General features: G+C 46.7%; 1 protein-coding gene across 3 annotated transcripts in view; it reads right to left on the reverse strand.

The window, feature by feature from the left end:
* Positions 1–5,787: 5,787 nt before the first annotated feature.
* Positions 5,788–24,693, reverse strand: part of LOC138563937 (zinc finger protein 211-like) — a 145,544-nt gene continuing 126,638 nt past the window's right edge. The window contains exons 8-9 of one of the 3 annotated variants that reach the window (XM_069642874.1): positions 12,298–12,402; positions 5,788–7,993 (exon numbers count right to left, since the gene is read on the reverse strand). In XM_069642874.1, the coding sequence (XP_069498975.1) occupies positions 7,287–7,993; positions 12,298–12,402 (812 nt within the window). In that variant the 3' untranslated portion in view covers positions 5,788–7,286. The remainder of the gene's footprint in view (positions 7,994–12,297; positions 12,403–24,693) is intronic. The other 2 variants (XM_069642876.1, XM_069642875.1) reach the window with 2 other exon arrangements.

The raw sequence follows: 24,693 nt of genomic DNA on the forward strand, positions 1-24,693 counted from the left end.
AGGCCTTTTTGGGAAAATGGTCATCCAAGGGTGCTTTACTACAGCTGTGAAAACAGCCTGCAAGTGAATTACACACTAATGGTAGCAAAATGTAACCCATGCCACCAGTCATTAAGTTTGTCAGCTACTGTACAAAAAAAAAACAAAAAAAAAACCCATAAAAGCAGTAACACAGGATTCTCATGCCAGAGCAAAAGGAATGAGTGGAGATCCACTCACACAGGAGAACAGATTAAAAAAAAATCCCAGAGTCCAGCAAAAGTGCCAAAGGTCTCAGGTTGAGGGGAATTGGTACAAAAAAATGAAAATTCTCCCCAACAGTGGCCTTTACATGAGCCTACCTATTGGCGGCCAAGCAGAGAGGCTTCATGACCTCAACCAGTACTCCCATAAACAACAGTTTATGTTCGGTCTTTTAGATGCCATAATTATCCTTGAGCGGATTGCTATCGTTATGTGTGCCGTCCACCAAACACTGGATGACCCTATTTGCATTGGAAATGATTTTGCCGATTGTGACAAATTGTGGGACTTTGTCCCTTCTCCGCAAGGGGGAGCCTGCTTCAGTGAGGCAAGTGGGACTTCACCGGGAGAGACTCCCTAGAGGAGGAGGCAAGTGGGACTTCACCGGGAGAGACTCCCCCTTTAGGAACAAGGACTCCCGTTCCCAGGAGGAATTCCCTAGAGGACCTTGTAAAATAACACTTTTAAACCTTTCTGAGGATAGGATATGTGACGAGAAGATCAAAATGTATTATTGCCACCACCAAATGGAAGACCTCCTATATAACTCATTCCACTGGGACAAAGAAGAGGTCCTAACAGAGAAAGAGAATAAGGAACAAACCTTTGCGCAGGGGAAACCAACAGCTACATCAGTCTGGAAGCAGGCGGGGGGAGTGGGAATCTTGGGAAATGAAGGCAGCGTGCCTGTGTTTCTGAAGGGCAGAGCCGCTAGATTGAGAGAAAAGAGCAAAGTCGAGGCAATACAAGCAGCATCCTGCAGACACGGGAGACCGAGAGGGACCAGGCGTGTTACTGCCGGTAACCAGGAAGGTAGTAGAATCAAAGCTGGACGTGTGGCATACTGAAGCGAAGAGACACAAAGAAGCAGAGAACGGCGGTGTGACCACAGGAATACTGTGGTGGACCAGCGGTCCAAGTAACAGTGCCAAAAACATCCTGACATGGCTGTCTCGAGAAAAGCGAATACCTAAAATACCGGATCCCCATCGAAAATGAGCAGAGGATAGAGAGGCTGGTGAAAGAGCAAGAGATGCCACATTAAAAAGAGGACAAGCAGATCTTCAGCAATGAAAACCCTAGTGACGTTTGCCCTAAGAATAGAAATTAATAGGGATAACGGGAGACATGGAAGAGTGAATGACAACCAGTATTATTAGAACAGTCATACTTGTCAGTCAAGAGAGCAAGAACAAGAGTGAATGAGAATCATTACTGGAATGCTCATGCTCGTCGCAGTCTAGCGATAAAAATATTAACAAGAGTGGAGAACCACTGTTGAACTGCTCATACTCGATGTAGTCTAGAAGAAAGTGTTGCACAGCAACAGAAGTGAAGGATACATATTCTGGGAACAACCCCTCATTATTATTCATACCAGGAAGGCCTATGTGAGGTAAAATAACTGGTTATAAAAGGAAACCTGAGAATAAGCGGTAACCTGTAAAATGACATACAGATAAAGGTAAAAAGAAGGAAAATATCATATTAATAGGAAATAGACCAAAAGGAATAGATAATCCAGGGATAGTTTTGCCGGGGGGGGGGGGGGGGAATAATCAATCCCTATAGAAGAATACCAGAGAAGAATCAAAAGTCTAAGACCACAATTAATGAACTGATTAAATGTAATCACCAGATATCATCTGAAGATCATATATTGAGAAGTGGCTGAGAGAGAAGTCAATAAACCTGCGAAGGGAGACATTCTCCTGATTTTGAGTTGTTACAAATAGTGGTAGAGTCAGATAGGTTAGAGTTGGATGGTGGACAGTTTAATTTATAGACATTCACAGACTACTGAGGAGCACCTAATCTAGGTAGGGACGCCTTGTAGAACAGGGAAAGGTAGACTTTATTCCTTCATTATAATAAAACCCACCAGTTAAATGTTTAATAAGAGTCTGTGTCCTTTCATCTTTCCTACCACATATGGTGCCAGAATGGGATTGGGGCAACTGATAAAAGTTGGGGACCCATGCATTTTACTGGGTTAAGTCCCAAGGCCAGAGCACCTACAGTGACCAATTCTGTGGTCAATTGGCTTTGACCACAGAAATAGTCATACCCCCAGGAAAAATACATTTAATTCCCACTGGACTAGTACTGACTCCTCCCAAGGGCATCTCCATACAACTAGACTCAAAATCAGGGTTAGCCTGGAGATATGGGCTACATGTCATGGCAGGAATGATTGACCCCAATCATGAAGGTGCCATTAAAGTCCTTCTGCACACTCATGGCAACGATGCGTATACATTCCAGGAGGCAGAAAATATAGCCCTGGGGACATAAGTGCCTAATGTGACAGGGGAACAAAATGAGACAGAGGTACTCAGAGAATTGGAGAAGACCTCCCGAGAAAGGAGGAACCTTCACAAGACACTGAAGAGGTCGACATCCTTTCAAATTTGGCATTCGCTCAGAGGAACAACCCGATCTTAACTGAGTCTTGTGCTACGTAATTACCGAAGAAGAGGGAAGAAATCAGTCCAGTCCCCTTTTCTCCCTAACTAAGGGGTTAGTTATATATAGGCAACATAACCTCGGAAGGAGGGCCTCATGCCAAGTTGGTAGTTCCTCAGAGCCACAGAAGGGTGGTACTAGAACTAGCCCACTCCCATTTTACTACAGCATATCATGGAGTTTGGAAAACCCAAAACCAAATAACCTCAAAATTGTATAGGTCAAGGGTGTTTGCTGACATAAAAAACATTGTACTGACATGCGAGATCTGTCAGAAACCCGCTACCACCCCAGTTCTTTCAGACTCCCCTTCAACCATTACCTATTATTGACGTCCCATTTTCAAGGATAGCCATGGATATAGTACGACCACTGGAAACATCCAAACTAGGTAACCAGTTTATCCTATTTATTATGGACTACGCTGCACGCTTTCCAGAGGCCTTCCTGATGCAGAAATATTACCACACAATAGATCCTGAAGCACTTACTACCCTGCCTGTGTAGGGTTTCCCATAGAGATCCTCATGTTTCAAGGGACTAGCTTTAGGACTTCTTTAATGTCCAAAGTCAAGGAAAGGCTCAACATCAAAACATCAAGGACCTCAGTATACCATCCTCAACCGATGGTTTAGTTGAGCGTTTCAATCAAACCCTGAAAAGAATTTTATGAAAGCTTGTAGAAGCCGATGGTAGAAAACTTGGATGCGCTGATCCCATGGGCCCTATTTGCAGAAAGGAAGACTTCCCCAAGTCTCTCTTGGATATTCTCTGTTTGAACTCCTGTATAGTAGAGAACCACAAGATGTGTTGAATATGTTGAGGGAGACGTGGGAGTTGAGAAATGAATCCATCCTACCAAATTCTCAACCCGCCCAGAAGTTAAGATCCCACATGGTAATGGTCCGGGAAATTGTGCGAAAGCATCTGGGACAAGCCCAGGAACATCATTGGGATAACTATGATAAGAAAGCCATCCCACATACATTCACAATAGGCCAATCTGTACTAGATCTTTTACCAACGTCCGAGAACAAGATGGTGTCGAAATGGTTTGGACCATATAAGAGATCCTGTAAAGAAAAGATCCTTTGAACGATCTGGTAGCCCAGCCCGATGGAAGACAAAAAAAAAAACAGGTTTACCACATTTATCTCCCTAAGAGTAGAGGGTTAACCCGAGGAAAGATGCCCCAGTGACCATGGCTGATCTCGTTGCAGATTCAGAAAAAGAAAATCCCCCAGGTTCCATGCCAACAGGCCAATTCGTAGGGATTTGTTGGCCCAATTGTAAGAGGTATTTGTAGAACCAGGTAGGATTTCTAATTCTTTTCATTACATCAGAACCCGACCAGGGAAAACTATTAATTTGAAAATGTACTGAATCCCTAAAACCAGAAGGAATATAAAAGAAAGAGCTTGAAGGCAAACATCATTGAACCATCCTAGAGCCTCCGATCATCTCCCATTGTGCCAGTTACTAAACTGGACTATACATGGAGTTTTGTATTGATTTTATGAAATTCAATTCCATATCAATATTTGACAATTATACAATGCAAAAAAAGATGAGCTAATTGAAGGACTAGGCTCGGCCAGGTATATATCCAAAATCATTCTAACCAAAGGCTACTGGCAGGTCCCAATGAACCCAGCGGACAAACAGAAAACAGCATTTTGAAAACCTCAAGGCCTGTTCCAGTTTAACATTTTACCTTTTGGGCTTCATGGAGCACCTGCCACCTTCTAACGCCTTATGGATAGAATATTAAAGCCTTATGGGGCCTTCTGTGGAGCGTACATGGATGACATTGTGATACACACTCATAGTTGGCAAGAGCATGTTAACCACGTCTACATTATCACCCGAGCCTTAAGGAAACATGGTTTAACGGCCAACCCTTGTAAATGCCATATTGCACAATCTGCTGTTAAGTATCTGGGCTTCTTTGTAGGCAACAACTTGATCCAGCCACAAAGCAAAGAAGGTAAGGCAGTGCAGCAAACTCATACTGCTGAAACAAAGAGGGAGCTTTGCGCTTTTCTGGAGCTGACCGGCTACTACCAGAGGCTCATACCCATTTATTGAAGCATAGCAGCCAACCTCACCAACAAGTTGAAGAACTACCAACCTCAGAAACATCAGTGGAACAACGTAGATCAAGCAGGTTTCAGAGGGCTGAAGAATATGTGTAATGAACCAGTTTTGAAAATGAAGGACTTCAATAAAGATTTCATCCTCCAGACCGATTCCTCAAAGACAGGACTGGGTGCCATGCTATCCCAAGAACATGGTGACATTGAGCATACAGTATTAGACACTAGTCAGAAGCTTTTCCTGAGAGAACAAAATGATGCCATCCTTGAAACTGAGGCCATGGCAATGAAAGGGGCTGTTACCCATGTAACATAATGTGTGACTGGCAAAAAATTGAGACTGTCACAGATCACTCTCCCTTACCATGGATGAGCATAAGGAAAGATACCCAAATCAGGATAATGAGGTGGTTCTCGGATTTGCAACCATTTTGTTCACTGTCGATCATTGAAAAACACAAGAGCAAGGAAATGTGGATTTTCTAAACCGGTTTCCAACTAATGGAGAAGGGGAAGCCACCAAATTAAGTGGGAGGGCACGTGGCGCCTCATGGGACTTCATCCCTTCTCTCCAAGCGGAAGTCCCCACCCCCTGCGAGGCTGCTCCGCAAGACCCTCCCTGGGTGTAGAGGCAAGTGGGACCTCACCAGGAGAGACTACCTCTTTGTGGACAAGGACTCCCATTTAAACCTTTCCCAGGAGAGGATCTATGGAGAGACAGTCAATGTGTTATTGCCATCATGAAATGGAAGACCTCCTTTTTAACTCCCATTCCACTGGGACGAAGAAGAGAACATATGGTGGGGACCAAGACTATTGGCTTAAGATAACAGAGACACGAAGAAGGATTGATCCATGCCAGACTCACCAAGACTGTTGACCTAAGGAGCCACAGACACGAAGGATCGCCGCATACCTAACTCACCAAAACTAATGATTTAAGGGGCCACAGACATGAAGAAGGATCGATGCATATTTGATTCATCAAGAGTATATTAGCCTAAGGTGCCACAGACACGACGGATCAGTGTGATTAATCTATAGTGAAAAGGGTATATACACAGAGATAACAAGTGAACAGGAACAGAGGACGGGAAGATGGAGAAAGACATACACCCCATATCTTGAGAATAGAAGAATATAACCAACACTTACATCTTATCAAATTAACAGAATCTGAAAGTATCCTTGATATAGATATGCAGGTTTGAAAGGATTTAGACATAATTTAGGTTTACACAAGCTTATTTTACGTAACTTGCCGTGAGTGAGTGCAGAAACAGAATGGGTAAGCAGCAGACGCGACTCAGGGGACCTGCTGCTTACGCGCATAGAAGGCAACCTGTTCTACTTGGTGTGATCTGGGCTAGCTAATCCTCAAGGCTAATCACGAATGCTCCATCGATGTGTTCTTGTCGTCTTCACATCATGGGTGGCAGTGAGTCATGTCTTGACGGCAAACCAGTGCATAATGGTTTGCCACATTGTAAAGGTATACTACAATGTCCTTCCTTACACTTGTGAGTAAAAAAAAAAAGTGCTTCTATAAAAGACCAAACGTGTGTTCAATGATGCACCTTTTCTTTGTGTATGTTGCAACGGTGGTATGCATGGGTGTGGAGGAACGATGAGGCAATGTTGCTGCAGTGGCGCTAACATCCCTTAACTGTGTATGTGGGCATGACTAGCCCACGTGTTGGCATAGCTGCCTAGGATCAGTGCCCCATGCATGGTGAGGTTGCCGTGATGTGTGACATGTTTGATTTTCTAAGGATGCCATTGTACCCCAGAGAGGACCTGTATGGTGATCCAGGCGATACATGCTCAAAACCAGATGACCTCTTCCCCCTCTTATTGTGCGCTTCCGCCACTGAGGCCATTGCGTGCATCTTGTAACACCGGCCAGCAATTTGAGCTAGGTTGCACATTTTATCACTGATGGTTTCTGCTCATATGTTCACTGTTGCGATGACATATTGACACGCAGATACTCACTATTTCAGCATGAATTGCTCCCTACATCATATGCAACTTTGCAAACACTGTAATCAGCGACAGTGTTCTGATGCGCTTGTGCTGTCGATCCGTTGTCAGCGTGTTTATAGGATCATTTTAAAGTTATGGTACATAGCACGTAATGGCAGCTGTACTACCAATGAAACGGCAGTTCTATCTGTTTTGATTTACATGCTCGTTACTCCCATATTCATTATTTGCACCTCAGCTCACTCCTGACTCCAAAGCGAGCTATCTGTATTTGAAAATCATGAAATGTTACATTTTGCACAGTCGCAGGAACACAAGAAAGAAACAAAGGATGCATTTCCTGGATACACATAATGCCACTAAGAAAACTGTTATTAACTGCAGCTGTACTCTCTCTGCAGCTGTACTCAACAAGTTGTGCTGCTTTGTTAAATTCTCACATTTCTACCAACATTAAAATTCTCAGTGCAACACCTGTTATGGGTAAAACACACCCTAATTTTGAAGATTATAGTGTGTCGGCAGCGGGTTGCACTCTAGGGTGTCTAGAAGCAGGTCTGTGTGTAACTTCCGGTGTCTTAGGAGGCTGTCGTTCCGGTTGTAGCTTTTCCCACATTCAGAGCATTGAAAAGGCCTTTCCTTACTGTGTGTTCTTTGGTGTCTAGTGAGTTGCCACATATTAGGGAAGCATTTCTGGCACTGATCACAACTGTACGGTCTCTCTGCATTAAGTGCTCTCTCCACTGCCGGCTCACTTTGCTCCCGATGGTACATGTCTTCATAGTCAGCATGTTGGTAGGGCATCATTCCCTCACGGTTGTCATCTTCAAACCCAGAGAGTGATCCTGGGTTCTGAATAAGAAGGCCCACCTGCCCCATGATCTTCTCATGTTTCCTTTCTTTCCTGTCATTTTGCAGACAGGCACCCCTCTTTGCTTTCCAGGGGTCTGTTTCACTTTGATTGAACACATCGGTTACAGCTGCTTCTGGATATGAATTAGAATGTGCGTCGGTCGAGAGCCTGCTCACAGGCGGTATAGCCATTGCTTCTCCTGCTTCCTGAAAACTCCCCGATACGAGATGCCTTCTAGAATCGAGTTCCTTCGCAAACACTCTGGTCATCACCTTTCCTAAACGTGGTTGGGGTCTGGTCTGCAGTACAGCTTCTCGAGAGATCCTTTTTCTTTGTGCTTCCCGATCATCTGTTGGATTAAGTGAGAGGCAAAATGTCAAGTGACAGCATTTAACATCAGCTAATTCTCACATTTTAATAGTTAAATGTGCCGGGAGACCTACGTGGGATGTCCAAAGAGACTGCACTCAGGAAGGATGGCTCACAAGTTTTGATTAGTACCTAAAGGTGCCAAACAAGGTGAATGCAACAGGGTAAAGATTAACTAAAAACCAAGTCTCTCACACTGGGTGTGTTAATGTCTCTCCTCTCAGTAGAGTTGCAGGGCCCCAGACCCCTTAAAAGTTCCTAAAACCTCTGCAGTTTCCAAACCCGTTCTTCTGTCCTCAGTCTACAAAGGAAAGCCCTGCCAATGGTATAGTGGTAGTATGCAGTGCGAGGAGCAGCTCCTCCTTCTCCTCCTCCTCCTCCTCCTCCTCCTCCTCCTCCTCCTCCTCCTCCTCCTCCTCCTCCTCCTCCTAGCACTATCTACTCTATGGCTACTACTCCTCTGTCACTACCATGTCCTCCTCACTTATTACCATCTCCAGATTATGGAGTCATCCTGTTTGGTGAAAAAGGGGGACAGTTAGCTCCCGGAACCAGAGCGCGCTGTACCACTGGATGGTAGGGGGGAGCACCTCTTGGCCCCCTCCAAACAACAGGGGTCAATCACAGGAACAGAGGAACAGTAGCAACAACACTGGCCTTTTAAACCATTGCAAGGTGGCCTGCAGACAGTGCAGGGGAGACTGATCGTGGAGGAAGCCAGTACCCAGTGGAATCTGAGAGTAACTAAGCAACCAGTCGGCGCAGGAGACAGGTTGGTCAGCAGGGGAGAGAGCGAGAGAGAAAGCAGAGGAGAAAAGGATGGTCTTAAGCTGCTTCCGGAACTTCAGGTGGTCCGGTTCAGGTTTGAAAGGGGCAGGGAGACCATTCCAGAGGGAGGCACCTGCAGAGGAGAGAGAGAAATCTACTCTCCCCCCGTTCTATGCCTTCGGAAGCATCTGACCGTCTGAGAGTTCGAGGTAACTGAGCGAAGGGCTCAAGAAGGAAGGTATTATGGAAGAGAAAGTTGTATGTAGTGCAGCCCCCCAGCCCCGGAAAGCCTTGTGGACGATGCAGAGGGTCTTGAACTTGATCCTTGCAGCCACCGGGAGTCAATGGGGAGATTTCAGGTCTGAAGAGATACGGTCCCTGGGCTTCAAGCCAAGGACGAGTCTTGCAGTCCTGTTCTGGATTAGTTGCAGAGGACAGAGAGTAGAGGAAGGCAGATTGAGAAAAGAGGCTGTTGCAGTAGTCCAGCCTAGAGAGAACTAGGGCTTTGGAGACAGTGAGCTTCTGGGAGAAAGTGAGAAATTGAAGAATAACTCTGATGTGAGTAGCGAAGGAGTGGAGTCGAAGAGGACACCAAGGTTTTTACTCTCACAGGAAGGAAAAGGAAGAGGGCCCAAGGAGGATGGCCAGAGTGAGAGAGGAAAAGCTGGAGCAAGGGTCCCAATGAGAAGGATCTCCGCCTTACTGGCATTAAGGCAGAGATCATTGGCGGTGCACTGAACCTGAATCGCGGATAGTCAGGCAGGAACGAGCACGAGAGAAGGAGGCGGCTGTGGGGAGCCTAAAAGAAAGCAGCGTGTCATCCACATAACACTGAAAGTTAGAGACGGTAGAGATCAAGTGAAAATGAAATGAAATGATATTTTATTTATTTTATCAAGGTGGGCCAAAAGGACCAAGTAGAGATTGAAGAGCCAGGGTGAGAGGCTAGAGCCCCGGGGGACACCACATGTGGTGAGAGAAGTGGTGCACAGAAAGGACCCAAGTTGGACCTGGGAGGTTCGGTCCAGGAGGAAGGAGGTCAACCAATCCAGAGCGTGATCTCACAGAGTTGTTTGATCAGGATTGCATGATTGACCGTGTCAAAGGCAGAGGAAAGGTAAAGGAGGATGAGGACAGAAGGAAGGCTAGAGTCAAGGATAGTGAGCAGATCATCACAGGTGTTCAGGAGAGCAGTTTCCATGCCTCTGGCTGCTCTGAAGAGAGATTGATGGTCATGGAGACAACCAACAGATTCAGTGTGGAGAGTAACCTGGGAGATTGCCAGCTTTTCCAGGAGTTTGCCCAGGAAAGGAGTGATAGAGATCGGGTGATAGTTTTCCGGACAGGTAGGAGCGGCAGGCTTTTTAATGAGGGTGTGCACAAGGGAGTGCTTGAGGAGAGAGGGAAAGGATCCAGTGGCCTAAAGAGTGATTGCAGAAATCAGCCAAGGCTGTAGCAATGATGTCAATGTGGTCCTTGATGGTTTTCGAGGAGCAGGGAAGCACCTGTTTGTATGATACTTTTATAGATCAGACTTGTCTAGAAACAATGCCTGGTGTTATCGGAGAGAAAGGAGAAAGGAAGAGGGAAAGGCGAGGCAGCCACAGGGGGGCCGAGAGAGGTAGAGGGAGAGGCAGAGGAGAGAGAGAGGACAGGATTGCCTGAGTTTTAATGGTGAAGTGAGAAGCCAGAGCCGTACAGAGGAAACTGCAGATGGATTGGCCAGCTCCTTGCAGATTTTAAAGAGTTTGGCTGTATTAGAGGCTGCAGAGACGCAGGCTTGGATGTGGACTATCTTCTTGGACAGGACAGAGAGTCTGTATTGCCTTTGGAGCAGGCAACAGATCAGTTTGTCGGAGGATGCGCCCTCAACTTCAGCGTTTCAGGGCAGCGAGATTAGAGTCATACCAAGAGTTGCACTTGAAGGTAGGCTTCAGACGGATTCTCATGACAAAGGAAGGACATCCAGAGTTTTGGAGATAGAAAGATGATGGTTAGAGACGTCTGTGTAAGAGTGCGAGTCAGCCGCAGGCGTAGGAGCAGCAGAGAGAGTAGCAGCGAAGGCATCCACTGACACACACTTCTTGGGCTGAATGACTGAGAAAGTAAGTGGTGGTGCTGGGGTAGTCTTAGCCGGAGGGACAGAGTGTTCCAGGTGAGAGGAGAAAAGAAAGTGGTCAGTACAGGAGAGAGGAATAGTCAGAAGGTTAGGGAGGGGGATGCCTGAAGAGATGAGAACATCCAGGATGTGACCAGCAGAGTGTCTCAGACCAGAGGTTGGAAAGGAAAGAGGGAGTCGTAGAGGTTGCAGAAGAGCCCAGAGGAGGGATTAGAAGCATCCAGGTGGATGTTGTGGTCTCTGAGAAGAAGTTGAGAGGTAGAGGCAAGGATGGAAGAGGAAAGGTCAGCCCACTCTGAGAGGAAGAGGGTGACTTGGCCAGTAAATGGTGGCCACAGCTAGAGAGGCCAGGAGAGATGGAGAGCCTGCAGACCAGGCATTCAAAGAAGGAGTAGGCCTGCGTAGGAATGACAGAAGCAGGGACTCACTCCGGAAAGATCAGGTCTACTCTACCCCCTGGTCGGTTGGTTCTGGGATTGAGGCTGGCCAGGCCTAGAATAGAACAGCAGGAAATCTCTGATGTAGAGGATGCAGAAGAGCGGTGGAGCATCGAGGATGGCCAGGACTAGAATAGAAGAGCCTTCAGGAGAGGAGCCCTCTGGAGTTTTGAAAAGCAGGGAACGTGGATAGGTCATTGGGAAAGGGGGGGGGGGCTAGTGCAGGCTCCACGGATGTAGCACCGCTCTTTGGGAATTGGAAGTGTCTCCAAATTTGAAAGAGGTTGAAGGCAACACCCCATTGCCTGCAAGAGTACTTGAGAACCAAAGTTCAAATCGGGAGTTGAAGAACAAGACACAGAGCAAGAAGGAGAGTGGGAGAACCCCTTATGCCGGAGATTGGGAGAGAAAATAATTATATAGGAACCCCTTAAGCCTGGGAGACAGGATGAGAAAAGAAAGTTGCAGGAACCCCTCATACACAAGGCTGAGATATGGTACAGCATCTCTTAAGTCTGTTCTAAGTCAGTCAGGTAGGCCTTCTAGAGCGCTCAGGAAAATAGCACTCCCACTCCCTCGGAACTGGAGCACTAGGAAAACGTTGGACAGTGTGTGATCCTGTAGGGTGGAGTTGGCAACCTTTGACCCTTTGGTCATTGTGTCACATCCTGTACATGTTCCCTCAATAAAAGTGGGAGTACCTGAAACATTAGTGCAGGTCTAGTTTCTGAACACATCACACTCGTCACAACACGTACCGGGATTATGACTGAGTGAGCCCTCTTACTCACCACTTTTTTTTGTTTTTTAAAATTGTGTTACAGTTCAAAAGAACTTTTCACAAATATATGTAAAAGTAAAACATACATATTAATTTAACAGCACTTAAAATTGACTATTAGATACATAGGAAAAAAAGGAGAAAAATACAACCATAAAGTACTATATACACTTACTCACCACTAAGAGTGTTAATGCTGCCTTCGTTGTCTTGTCCTTCCATCATATGGGCCCTTCCATCTTCTTTTATGATAAATCGCACAATTTGTGAGGGGTCAGCAGGCTCTACATGAGAAAGAACAACAAAAGTTGAACCCATATTGCCATAAGTGGGGCAACCTCAAACTCACCTCAACGACCACCAGTGTCCCAACTACCTTGGTCAACATCACCACTCTCAATACAATCAATCCTTTGATTAACACTTAGTTGATTCAGAAACTAGAGCTTTAAACTGAAGTATTTGATTGTTTCCTCCCAAGTTGGGGATTACCCGTGTGAGTTGGTTGGCATATGTGGACAACTTTGTGCTTTTAGATTATTCTGGCCTTCAACGTCAATTAACAGCATTGGGGAAATAAGTAGGAGGCAACGATTTACAGGTTTATTCTGGTAACATGAAGGTGCTTATCATGTCTTCGACTACACGAAACTCGAAACGTGCCTGGAAATTAGGTACCCATTAGCTTGGAAACCATGAACTGCGCGGTGTACTTAGGATTCATACTTGCAAGAGGATGCAATAACAAAAAATAAAAAAGGTGTAGGCCAATTTGCTACCGAAGACTACACCTTTGGCGACTCAGGCTAAATGATTACACACTCTGTGCTTTTCTATGTTACCAATTGTAACATTTTACATCGATGGTGACATATGTAGTTGGTCCTTATAAAGCCGATACCTGGGCCAAATTGGAAGGACTTCTTTGGAGAAATGCCCAAAGGAGTACCTTCTGTGATAATGCGTTACGAACTGGCTTTATCATCATTGGATCGGGAGGATAGCTCAGGGGCAACATGCTCGCCTTGGAAGCAAGATGACACGGAGCAACACAGGTTTGATCCCCGGGTCCGTGCTTAGAAACCTCTGGGTATTAAGCGTGTTATAAATAACCTATCATATCATATCCATCATTTTCAGGCCTGTTAGGCAGAATTCTCTGTATAGGCTAATTTCCCAAACCTAGTGAGTCCCCCAGCAGCTAATTCTGGGGTTTATTTTTTTCTCCTGTTAAGAGTGAGACTCTTTTTCTCCCACTCTTAGACATGATTTGAGATATCCTTTGACTTTGAAATGTGTTTTATGGGCTATGGGGTCTTTTACTCCATAGGGTTTCATGTGTTTTTTATAAGTGTGTTACACAGCACCCTCAGTGCAGTAACACAGGGGTGCCATAGTGACCCCCAAACATAGACTCCATACCCTGGGACTGACTACTGTCTCCCAGGGCATGTAAAGTCACCATTGACTTTACTATTCTTAAATTGTGAACAGAACCAGTACAAACCATCATATTGTGGAAGTACTGGTAGGGGTAATTAGATTTCCCCTGGGTCTGTTTTTCGAGGGGGCACTGTGCAGTCCCCCCTCCTCGAGTTTCTGGCTGGTGGCAGTGGTTACCACGCGAAATATTCCACCAGAATATTTCCTATGGGATTTTCCCATTCATTTTAAACACACCACGTTTTGGTGCAATGTTAAAGATACGGCTGGGTTATTTATTTAATATTTATTCCCCAGTTGGGTCTTTTTGCCAGGATTCAGTTTTAAAATGGCGTTTGTGTTCGCCTCTAACTCCAACCCAAGTCGAGCCCTTTGTTCCACTTTTGGCGGGCTTCTGCACAGAAGCCACCAAAAGTGGTGCCACTCTGTATGGGTCTACAGGATGTGTGGGAGGGGGGGTTTAGGCACCCTGGACTAAGTTGCCTCGGCAACTCAAGTCGCACTCTTGTGTGATTGGCCCAGTGGTGAGCCGCCCGGCTCACCACTTACCATGTTTGAGTGACAGCTAGGCTGAGTGAATGGGGGTTTTCTGTGTAAAAGCAGGGCTTTGGGGACTGGAACTTCAGAAGTCGTCACAGGACCAAGGAATCTAAAGAGGAAGAAACTGAGCCGACCTGCAATGACGACACCACCGGTGGAGCCCTGCTGAACCGTCTCACCACTTCCCGACAACAGAGACGATCTTCATCCCGGAGAGTCTTCTTCCTTTGAACTGGTGGGGATAACCAGTTCGCCCTCTTTTTTGCCTACCCGGATCGTCTCGTGGTCGAATCGCCCGTGCCAAGCACCCCAGCGGCCGAATAGCCACGCTTCACCACTACCGCAAATAAAAGGATAGTACCTTTTAACCGGGAAACTCTGCGGCTGGTTTCTTCCCTGGCAGTGCAACGACCTCCAGCTTTCCTCCACGTCGAGATCTTCTCTTCCCCTGGACGAAGCACCAACCCGCACCCGTTGCCAGGAACAACTGCCCCCGCTGGAGCTTTCTTACCATTTCAGGTACTGTGTCCCGCCTGGTCTCCCTTGCAAAAGACTGTTCAAGGTGTCCCATAAATCCTTGACTCTCTATCCTGGGGTGACCTGGGACCTGTTAACTAACTTTTGCTGAACTGATCCAACTCTTTTTGAACTATCTGCAAAGCCTTTTAAAGTACAATTCAACTGTGTGATCTTGGACACATTCCGCCTTGCTCTCTCCAGGAGTGGGCCTGGCCTATGAACTTTCTTGCTCTACAGTAGACTCTGCCTTTCCTGACTTGCTGTGGTTCGTTTAAAAAAGTGTTGGTATTATGTGCTTTCCTAATTATGCCTTTTCCCTCCCTTTTTAACTAACTTATTGGAGTGCCAGCTTAGGTTAAGCGCTCACCTCTGGCTGCAAATAAGTGGTGGTTTTAACTAAGACTTGTTCAATAAGTAATCAGGGATGTGTATATATATTGATAGTGACTGTGTTTGAACTTGCTTGCCATATTAGTGTTTGTGTATTTTACAAGTGTGTTTTTAAATAATGATATACTTTTATACCAAAGCTCTAGTCAGTGTTTACTTGTTCTACTGTGTTCTCTTGACGTATCTTGTACACTCTATATACTGTCTAACTCTTCTTGAGAGAGGTCTGGCTGCTCAGCCACAGCTACCAGGTAAATATGGGTGGTGCAGACTGCTACCAAGTAGGTTTACTGCCAACACCTGTAGTCTTAAGCCTTTTGCAGTGGTCCCTAAGGGCAATGCACAGGTTTCTGCCGAACAAGGCCTGCCTTTTTTTAAAGCTACCTGTTCTGTGGGGGCGTGCCTTTTTGTTTTGTGTTCTTTATTCTAGGGAAATATGTTAATTCAGAGCTAACATATTTGACATCTTTCTGTGATACTCTGTTACAAGCCCTTGATATTACATCCGCCACTTCACCCTGGAGGTGAAAAAGAAATTATGGACGTAGGATAAGATTTTGTACAAAAACAAATAATCTCCTATGTGGCCTGCATAGAAAAGCCACTGAATGATTTGTATTTCAGAACATTTCCAAACTCTTGTTGGAGAAGTTTATTTTTAAGAACGCGCTTTAATCTGTTTGAAACAAATTAAATGTTAGTTGCTTGTGAGAAAAATCGAGCGCGTAAAGAGACTCTGCTGATTCTGCAATGATGAAACACTACAGCATATGGTGGCAGACTGTCAAGCTCTGCAATGACGACACACTACAGCATATGGTGGCATACTGTCAAGCTCTGCAATGACGAAACACTACAGCATCTGCTGGCATACTGTCAAGCTCTGCAATGACGAAACACTACAGCATCTGGTGGCAGACTGTCAAGCTCTGCAATGACTGTCAAGCTCTGCAATGACAAAACACTACAGCATATGGTGGCAGACTGTAAAGCTCTGCAATGATGAAACACTACAGCATCTGCTGGCAGACTGTAAAGCTCTGCAATGATGAAACACTACAGCATATGGTGGCAGACTGTAAAGCTCTGCAATGACTGTCAAGCTCTGCAATGACAAAACACTACAGCATATGGTGGCAGACTGTAAAGCTCTGCAATGATGAAACACTACAGCATATGGTGGCAGACTGTCAAGCTCTGCAATGATGAAACACTACAGCATCTGCTGGCATACTGTCAAGCTCTGTAATGATGAAACACTACAGCATCTGGTGGCAGACTGTCAAGCTCTGCAATGACGATACACTACAGCATATGGTGGCAGACTGTCAAGCTCTGCAATGACGACACACTACAGCATATGGTGGCAGACTGTCAAGCTCTGCGATGACGACACACTACAGCATATGGTGGCAGACTGTCAAGCTCTGCAATGACGAAACACTACAGCATCTGCTGGCATACTGTCAAGCTCTGCAATGACGAAACACTACAGCATCTGGTGGCAGACTGTCAAGCTCTGAAATGACTGTCAAGCTCTGCAATGACAAAACACTACAGCATATGGTGGCAGACTGTAAAGCTCTGCAATGATGAAACACTACAGCATCTGCTGGCAGACTGTAAAGCTCTGCAATGATGAAACACTACAGCATATGGTGGCAGACTGTAAAGCTCTGCAATGACTGTCAAGCTCTGCAATGACAAAACACTACAGCATATGGTGGCAGACTGTAAAGCTCTGCAATGATGAAACACTACAGCATATGGTGGCAGACTGTCAAGCTCTGCAATGATGAAACACTACAGCATCTGCTGGCATACTGTCAAGCTCTGTAATGATGAAACACTACAGCATCTGGTGGCAGACTGTCAAGCTCTGCAATGACGATACACTACAGCATCTGGTGGCAGACTGTCAAGCTCTGCAATGATGAAACACTACAGCATCTGCTGGCATACTGTCAAGCTCTGTAATGATGAAACACTACAGCATCTGGTGGCAGACTGTCAAGCTCTGCAATGACGATACACTACAGCATCTGGTGGCAGACTGTCAAGCTCTGTAATGATGAAACACTACAGCATCTGCTGGCAGACTGTCAAGCTCTGCAATGACGACACACTACAGCATATGGTGGCAGACTGTCAAGCTATGTAATGATGAAACACTACAGCATATGGTGGCAGACTGTCAAGCGCTTCTTTCTCTAGAACTGGATATTGTGGTAAATGTATTTCTAATGGGACGCTCCCATTTCCATTGGCTCCTGGTACAGACTCTTGTCAGGCTCCCAGATTTCTTTAAGCAGTTGTTATATCTGTATAATGATATGATATGGCATTTATAACGCGCCTATACACAAGTGTTTCAAGGCGCGACGATGCAAGGGAGGGGGAACAGAGGGAAGACAAATAACGATCCTACTAGGCCAGGTGTCATTCAGATCACGCAAGTGCATGGGAAGGGGGAGAGGACAGTGCAGTACATGGGATAAGACAATAAATACGCAATAAGTAAAAAGTACAGCCAGCAGGTGTCAAGTGAAAGGGTAAGTGCAGACGCCCGGTGTCAAGGGCTGGAAGTGGGACCGTAGGGCTACAGAAACAGTCACCAAGTGCGGGGGTTGCCAGGAAGGCAGTGCAGGAGTGCGACTGGCGGGGGAGTTGACCTGGGTGTGACCGGAGGTGAGAGGGTGGCCAGGAACCCAGTGCAGTTTCAGTGTCACCCAGGAAATCAGCAAGGGAGAGGAGGAGAAAAAGCAGATGCAAAGAGAAAGGTTTTGAGATGCTTCCGGGACCGAAGATGATTCTCCTCAAGATTCAGGGAGGCAGGGAGGCTGTTTCAGAGGGAGGCCCCAGCCGAAGAAAGAGATCTAGCACCAACTCGTAGCTTGGAGACGCGACAGACCTTGAGGGAATTGGAGGCAGAGGAGCGAAGAGCTCAATAAGGAAGGTATTTAGGAAGAGAGAGTTAAGGTATTGAGGCCCCAGAAGGCCTTGTGGACGATGCAGAGGGTTTTGAACTTAATCCTCGCAGCCACTGGGAGCCAATGCAGAGATTTCAGTCCTGGATAGATACGATCACTGGGTTTGAGGCCAAGGACAAGTCTCGCAGTCCGGTTTTGGATGAGTTGCAGAGGGCAGAGAGTAGAAGCAGGCAGATTTAGGAAGAGGCTGTTGCAATAGTCCAGCCTGGAGAGAACCAGAGCTCTGGAGACCGTGAGCTTCTGGGGGAAGGAGAGGAAAGGAAGAATACCACTGAGGAGGTGCAGCTGGTAGTGTGACTTCTTAGAGACATCAGAGATGTGAGGAGAGAAGGAGAGTGTAGAGTCGAAGATGACACTGAGATTTTTAGCCTTGCAGGTGGGAGCCGGGAGGGGCCAAGGGAGGCCGGTCAGAGAGCTACAGGAAAGGAGGGAGCGGGTGTGCTGATGAGGAGAATCTCAGTCTTACAGGCATTAAGGCAGAGGTCATTGGCGGCACACCACTCCTGGATAGCAGACAGTCAGAGATGAGGGAAGTAGAGGAGGAGGCCGAGGGTAGCCTGAAGATGAGCTGATTGTCATCCGCATAGCACTGAAAGTTGGGGCCGAGAGCAGCGATGCGGTGGGCCAGGAGTGCCAGGTATTTGTTGAACAGCCAGGAAGAGAGGTTATACCCCTGGGGGACACCACAGGTAGAGAAAAAGATAGCAGAGAGGAAGGACCCAAGTTGGACCTGGGAGGGTCGGTCGGAGAGGAAAGAAGTCAGCCACGCCAGAGCCTGACCAGTGATACCCAGGTTATCACGGGGACGGTTGAGCAGGGTGGCATGGTTGACAGTATCAAAGGCAAAAGAGAGATCAAACAGGATGAGGATGCAAGGGGTGTTAGAGTCAAGGTTGGAGAGCAGGCCTTCACGGATGTTCAGGAGAGCAGTTTCCATGCTTCTGGCAGCTTTGAAGCCAGACTGATGGTCATGAAGACAACCAACAGATTCAGTGTGGAGATAAAGCTGGGAGATGGCCAGTTTCTCCAGGAGCTTGCCCAGGAAGGGAGTGATGGAGATGGGGCGATAGTTAGCCGGGCAGGAGGGGTCGGCAGAGGGTTTCTTAAGAAGGGGGTGCACAAGGGAGTGCTTCAGGGTGGATGGGAAGACTCCAGTGGTGAAGGAGTGATTGCAGAAATCAGCCAGGGCAGGAGCCAGGGAGTCAATGTGGTCCTTTATGGTTTTGGAGGAACAGGGGTGAAACTGTTTTGAGGAGACTTTCATAGATCGGACTTGTCTAGAAACCTTGTCAGCGGAGAACAGGGGAAAGGCAGAGAAGGAGGGAGAAGAGGAGGATGCAGAAAGGCCAGAGGAAGAGCAGGGAGTGGATAGGAGGAGAGAGGGGACAGGATGTCATGAGTTTTAGAGATGAGGTGAGGACCCAATGCCGTACAGAGGGCCTGGGAGGGGACAGGAGAGGTAGAGACTGCGTCAGGATTGGCCAGTTACTTGCAGATTTTAAAGAGTTCAGACGAGTTGTTAGATGCCGCAGAGACGCAGGCTTGGATATGCGCTCTCTTCTTGGTTAGGATAGAGAGCTGGTATTGCCTTTGCAGCAGGCGGCAGGCCAGTTTGTCAGAGGATGTACATGAAGCATGCCATTTCCTCTCGGCCACCCTACACTTGCGTTTAAGGGTGACGAGGTCTGAGTCGAAGCAGGAGTTGCACTTGTCTTTGGGCTTCAAGCGGATTCTCATGAGAGGGGCAAGGATATCAAGAGTATCAGATATAGTGGAGTGTGGAGAGGGCTGTGTCAGGATGAGAGTCAGCATGGGGAGGCGGAAGGTGGCGGCGAAAGCCTCAACTGACACGCACTTCATGGGTCGGATAACCAAGAAGGTGGGTGGCAGTGAAGGACGTGGCTTGGCCTGAGGGCTAGGGAGGGTGAGGAGAGGAGAAAGTGATCACTCCAGGAGAGAGGAGTGGTGAGAGGAACAGAGAGGGTATTGTATGTATTGCTACCTGTTACTCCACCTTGATAACATTTAGAGATGAAATGAACTTTGCGTAACTAATTCCAATGTTAGATTGTAGTGGTGCATGGACTGGTCTTCATATTTAATATGTTTTATCGTATGGCATTTTTATAATGCATGTCTTTATATTGTGAAAGGTTTAGATAAGAAGCCATAGCAGAATAAAACAATACATCTGTTATCCACACCCATTTGCCCCGCCGGAGAAGAGCAAATGACTGGCAAAGAAAGATGAACAGTTCTTTTCTGGAAGATGGGAGGACTAGAAAAAAAATACCGATCAGGGTGACAGGGCAGCTGTGCCATCACAACCCTGGCACCACTCACACATTACCGCTGTGCCATCACAGCCCTCGCGCCACTCACACATTCTGCTGTGCCATCACAACCCTGGCGCCACTCACACATTACCACTGTGCCATCGCAACCCTGGCACCACTCACACATTACCACTGTGCCATCACAACCCGGGCGCCACTCACCCATTACCACTGTGCCATCACTTACATATTATCGCTGTACCATCACACCCCTGGCACCACACTCACACGTTACCCCTGTGCCATCACAACCCTGGCGCAACTCACACATTACTACTGTGCCATCACAGCCCTGGCACCACTCACACATTCTGCTGTGCCATCACAGCCCTGGCACCACTCACACATTCTGCTGTGCCATCACAGCCCTGGCACCACTCAAACATTAACTCTGTGCCATTTTCTAAACTCAAAGTGCGCGTCCCATTTAAGGAGTACAATGATATGGAAAACGGATGGTAGCGGAGAGCAAGATAAGCAACTGGGGGAAGGCAAGGCCGGAGACCGAAAAAGGATTTGGGGAAACAGCAGACTGAAGTCATGATCTCAATCCCACAATCAAGAAACTATCAAAACTTGAAGGTATTCTGCCATAGACATCACTACCTTTCCTCACATCCCCCTTACGGCACCCTTCATAATCCATCTTCCTAATGGTAACAATAGTAGTGCACCCCATCTCCTACTGCCTTCCACCCTGTAAAGGGGGAGGGGGGGGGGGTTAATAAGAAAATCAATTCGACCGTCTACAGAGCTGGACGCTCAAACACCCCAAAGTAGAAATGCACAGTGAGTCAGCATTGGCCTCACAGGAAGCAATTTATGGCTCCATAAAAGCGGATTGGGGCCGCAAACATCACCAGCTGGTGCTAAGAGAACTCCTCCTAAATGCCCCTCAGATCCTTTGCAATCCCTCAACAGAGTACGAGGAACACACCATCTTACCACAAGAAAGATCCACAACGAATGGTGTCCAAATCGTGTGATGGCCGGACACCCCCAAAAGAATTCTCCAGGTTGGACTTGATGATCCCTGAGACTTAGAATGGACTCCCCTATGGGCAGCGAAGTGCCGAGCCTTCAGATGGGCACCCAAGCATTTCATGGGAGGAATGCAATAGAAGCAATGTAGCAAGGTGTGCTAGTAAGTTGGGCTTTGCGCTTAATAGTAATCAAATGAAACTCTCACCTACGTACACATGAAATATGTGCACACAAGTGTAAAACAGGAAAGGTGCGTGGCTCAAACAGACACAATATTGCATAGGCCAGCCGAGTGGGGGCGCCATCCAAGCCACGTGGGGGCCCCAGCCCAGAGACATAGAAGAGAATACATGCAATAACATATCAAGATCGGTGCAAGCAATTCTCCTGCGAGTGCGCTCTTGAAGAGAAACCGCATATCATGCTAACACAGCAGGCAGGCTACAATACACGGCATGAGATAAATATGCAGACACACAGCATTGCCACTCAGATAGCCATCCCAACGCACGCGTTACTAGGTGCCATCATCTTGAAGACGTCTCTAAAATCCCACATCATGTAACACAACATGTGGAAGACCGCCCTACATGGTCCAAATATTGTATGTGATATTGACATGCGTGTGATATCACAAGCCGCTCCTCTGTGGCGGGTATATGCGTTTCACAACCTCCATTCCTAGTAAAGCCCCACTGGGGTGCTAGGACACTCCTCTGCAGTTGGAGACTACACTCAGGGAAGTAGGTTAGGGAGAATTCTCCAGAATGGCTAATTTCCCTTACCTACTGAGTCCCGCAGCAGCTTTGCTGGATTTCTAGGATTTATTTTTTCACCTGTTAAGAGTGTGAGCCTTTTTTCTCACTCTTACGTGTGTTTTGCTGTCTGTGTTTAACATTTTTGTGTTCATAGACTGTGGAGCCTCACCTAATCCATAGGCATCATCTGTTTACTGTGTGTTACACAGCACCTTCAGTGCAGTGACACAGGGTTGTCTTTTTCAGACTTTCCACTTCAATTTTCTGGGACTGACTACTGTTGCCATTGACTTTATTAGTCTTTTTAAATCCACAGACCGAGTACAAACTATCTTACATAGAGTTCTAGAAAGGGTTAATATGGAACACTGTTTCGTTCCCTTTACATTAAGATTTGGCTGGTGGCAGTGGTAATTACCCTATTTTTCCTACCACGGTTATTTTAAATAGCCTTGGTAGTGTTTTAGGCTATTTTAGCAGCCTCGAACTTAAACCTGCTGGACCATATACGTTTTTATACGGTTCCAGCTGGGCTTATTCGCCATTTCTTTTGTAAAAGTCTCTCGTGTTTTACTCAACGCGCCAAACCAGGTTTGATTCCTTTGTTCGCCGCCATTTGGTGGGCTTCTGCACAGAAGCCCTCCTTAGGCGCCTGAATGTCTGAGGGGGACAGGATGTGAGGGAGGAGTTATGAGGCTCCCTGCACAGGGTCTCCTTGGAGACCCATGTTGCACTCTGTGTGATTGGCTGTGGTGACTGTCCCGCCGGGACAGCCACCCTGCTGTGTGAACGGGGGAAAACTGCATTAAAAGTAGGTCTCTGGGACTGAGAAGGCAGAGTCGCCACTGGATCGAGAGAACCAAAGACAAGCTGACAGAAGAGGACCTCTACCACGACTGAACCTCCCGGTGACGCCCTGCTGCGGGTCCCAATCTCCAAACTTCGACGACAGGGAAGCTCTGCAAGGAATCTTCTCCCCTTGAGCTGGTGGGACCAACCAGTTTGCCAAACTGCAAGCCAGGACTCCCTCTGGTTGAATTTTCTGTGCACAGGTACAGTGAACCGGATAGCCAGGAGGAACAGACCCTGCTTGGGTTTTAAGGAGCGCACCTTTTATTTATTGCTTTGCTCTTGACATTAAAATACCTAAAATTATTAAATACAGTGGAGGGGGAAAAGGACGAACCTACTATGCCTTGTGAGTATTCAGAACGTGCAAGGGCAGAAGGGAGGGGACAGAGCAGCTAGGTGCTGGGGTGCTCGTGGATGAGCTACAGATGAAGTGCAAGGTTTGGCAAGTGCGAGGCTCCAGGACGGAGGGTGTGCCAAAGCAAGTGCTGAGGATAGACAATACCTGGCCAAAAATTAGACTTGAGTTAGAGTTCAAAAGATTACAAGTCCAAGCTGAAACCAAACACCAGGACACCAAACTAAGGGAAATGGAAATGCAACATGGCTCTTGAAATGAAGAAATTGTCTCTTGAAAATAGTTCTATACCAGAGTCTTCTAGGTCTTCCAGCCCTAAGAGACCTTGCATGCCAATGGAAGCTGCGAGTATGTATGAGGTGAAACTTGATATTTTGGATTGGTTGGGTGCTTTTTAATTTAACTATGTGATTCAGGGTTTCACAGGGAATCCGTTTATTCCTTGGCTTTTGTCTAGGCTCCCCCAGGTTGCAACTGATACTGTAATGGAGGTGGGGAAACTTGAAAGATTGGAGTATGAAAATGAGAAGTTAGCTTTGATAGCTAGATTTGGGGAAACTCCTTCCCAGTACCTTAAGAGGTTTAGGACCCTCAAAAAGACTGATGGTACCCCTTGGGCTACCTGGGTGTGTGAATGTTTGCAAAAACCTAGATGGTTGGGTTAAGGGTTACAGAGTGAACTCTTTTGAAGGAATGAGAAATACGTTTTTGTTGGAGTCTATTTTTGACGCCTGCTCTCCTGAGCTGAGACAGCACTTAGCTGACTGAAAAGAGATTGATCCCAAGAAGATAGCATAAGCTGCTGACTTGTGGGTTGCCAACAGGGCTACTCACAAGGATTCTGGGGCCACTCAAAAAGGATGAGGGGAAGCAGCACAAGAAAGGTGACAAAGAATTCTAAAACCTCCAATCCAAAAGAGGGACACAAACATAAGAAGGGTAAGCCATCTGGGAAACCAGGACAGTCTAGTGAAATCTCTAGTGCCAAACCTGAGGGAGTTCAGCAGAAGCCCCCATTTGTCAAAACATTTTGAAAACGTTATGCTTGTGGGACAAATGACCAGGTGAAAGGGGATCCCAGATGCAAGGGTAAACCTTCAGGGGTCCACACTGCCTCCTTAGCCTTAATCCTTGAAGGAGAAGTACATATGACAAGTGGAACTTTCAACTATTGGCTGAAGACCCCATTGCTGGGCCTGTGGGAACAGTAGAATGTAGATGTGTACAACTCTATACCAGATAAGACAAAATAATACTACAAGGACAGTGTACTTGTAAATGGCCAGGAGACCCCTGCCATTAAAGACACTGGGGCCAGTATCACAGTAGTGGATGAAACCTTTTTCAAACCCAAAGCTCCCACTAAGCTTGCTGGAGGCCCTATTCAGATGGTTCCAATACTACCAGC

Source organism: Ambystoma mexicanum, chromosome 1p (assembly GCF_040938575.1).
Source record: "Ambystoma mexicanum isolate Mex_15411 chromosome 1p, UKY_AmexF1_1, whole genome shotgun sequence".
NCBI classification, from domain to species: domain Eukaryota; kingdom Metazoa; phylum Chordata; class Amphibia; order Caudata; family Ambystomatidae; genus Ambystoma; species Ambystoma mexicanum.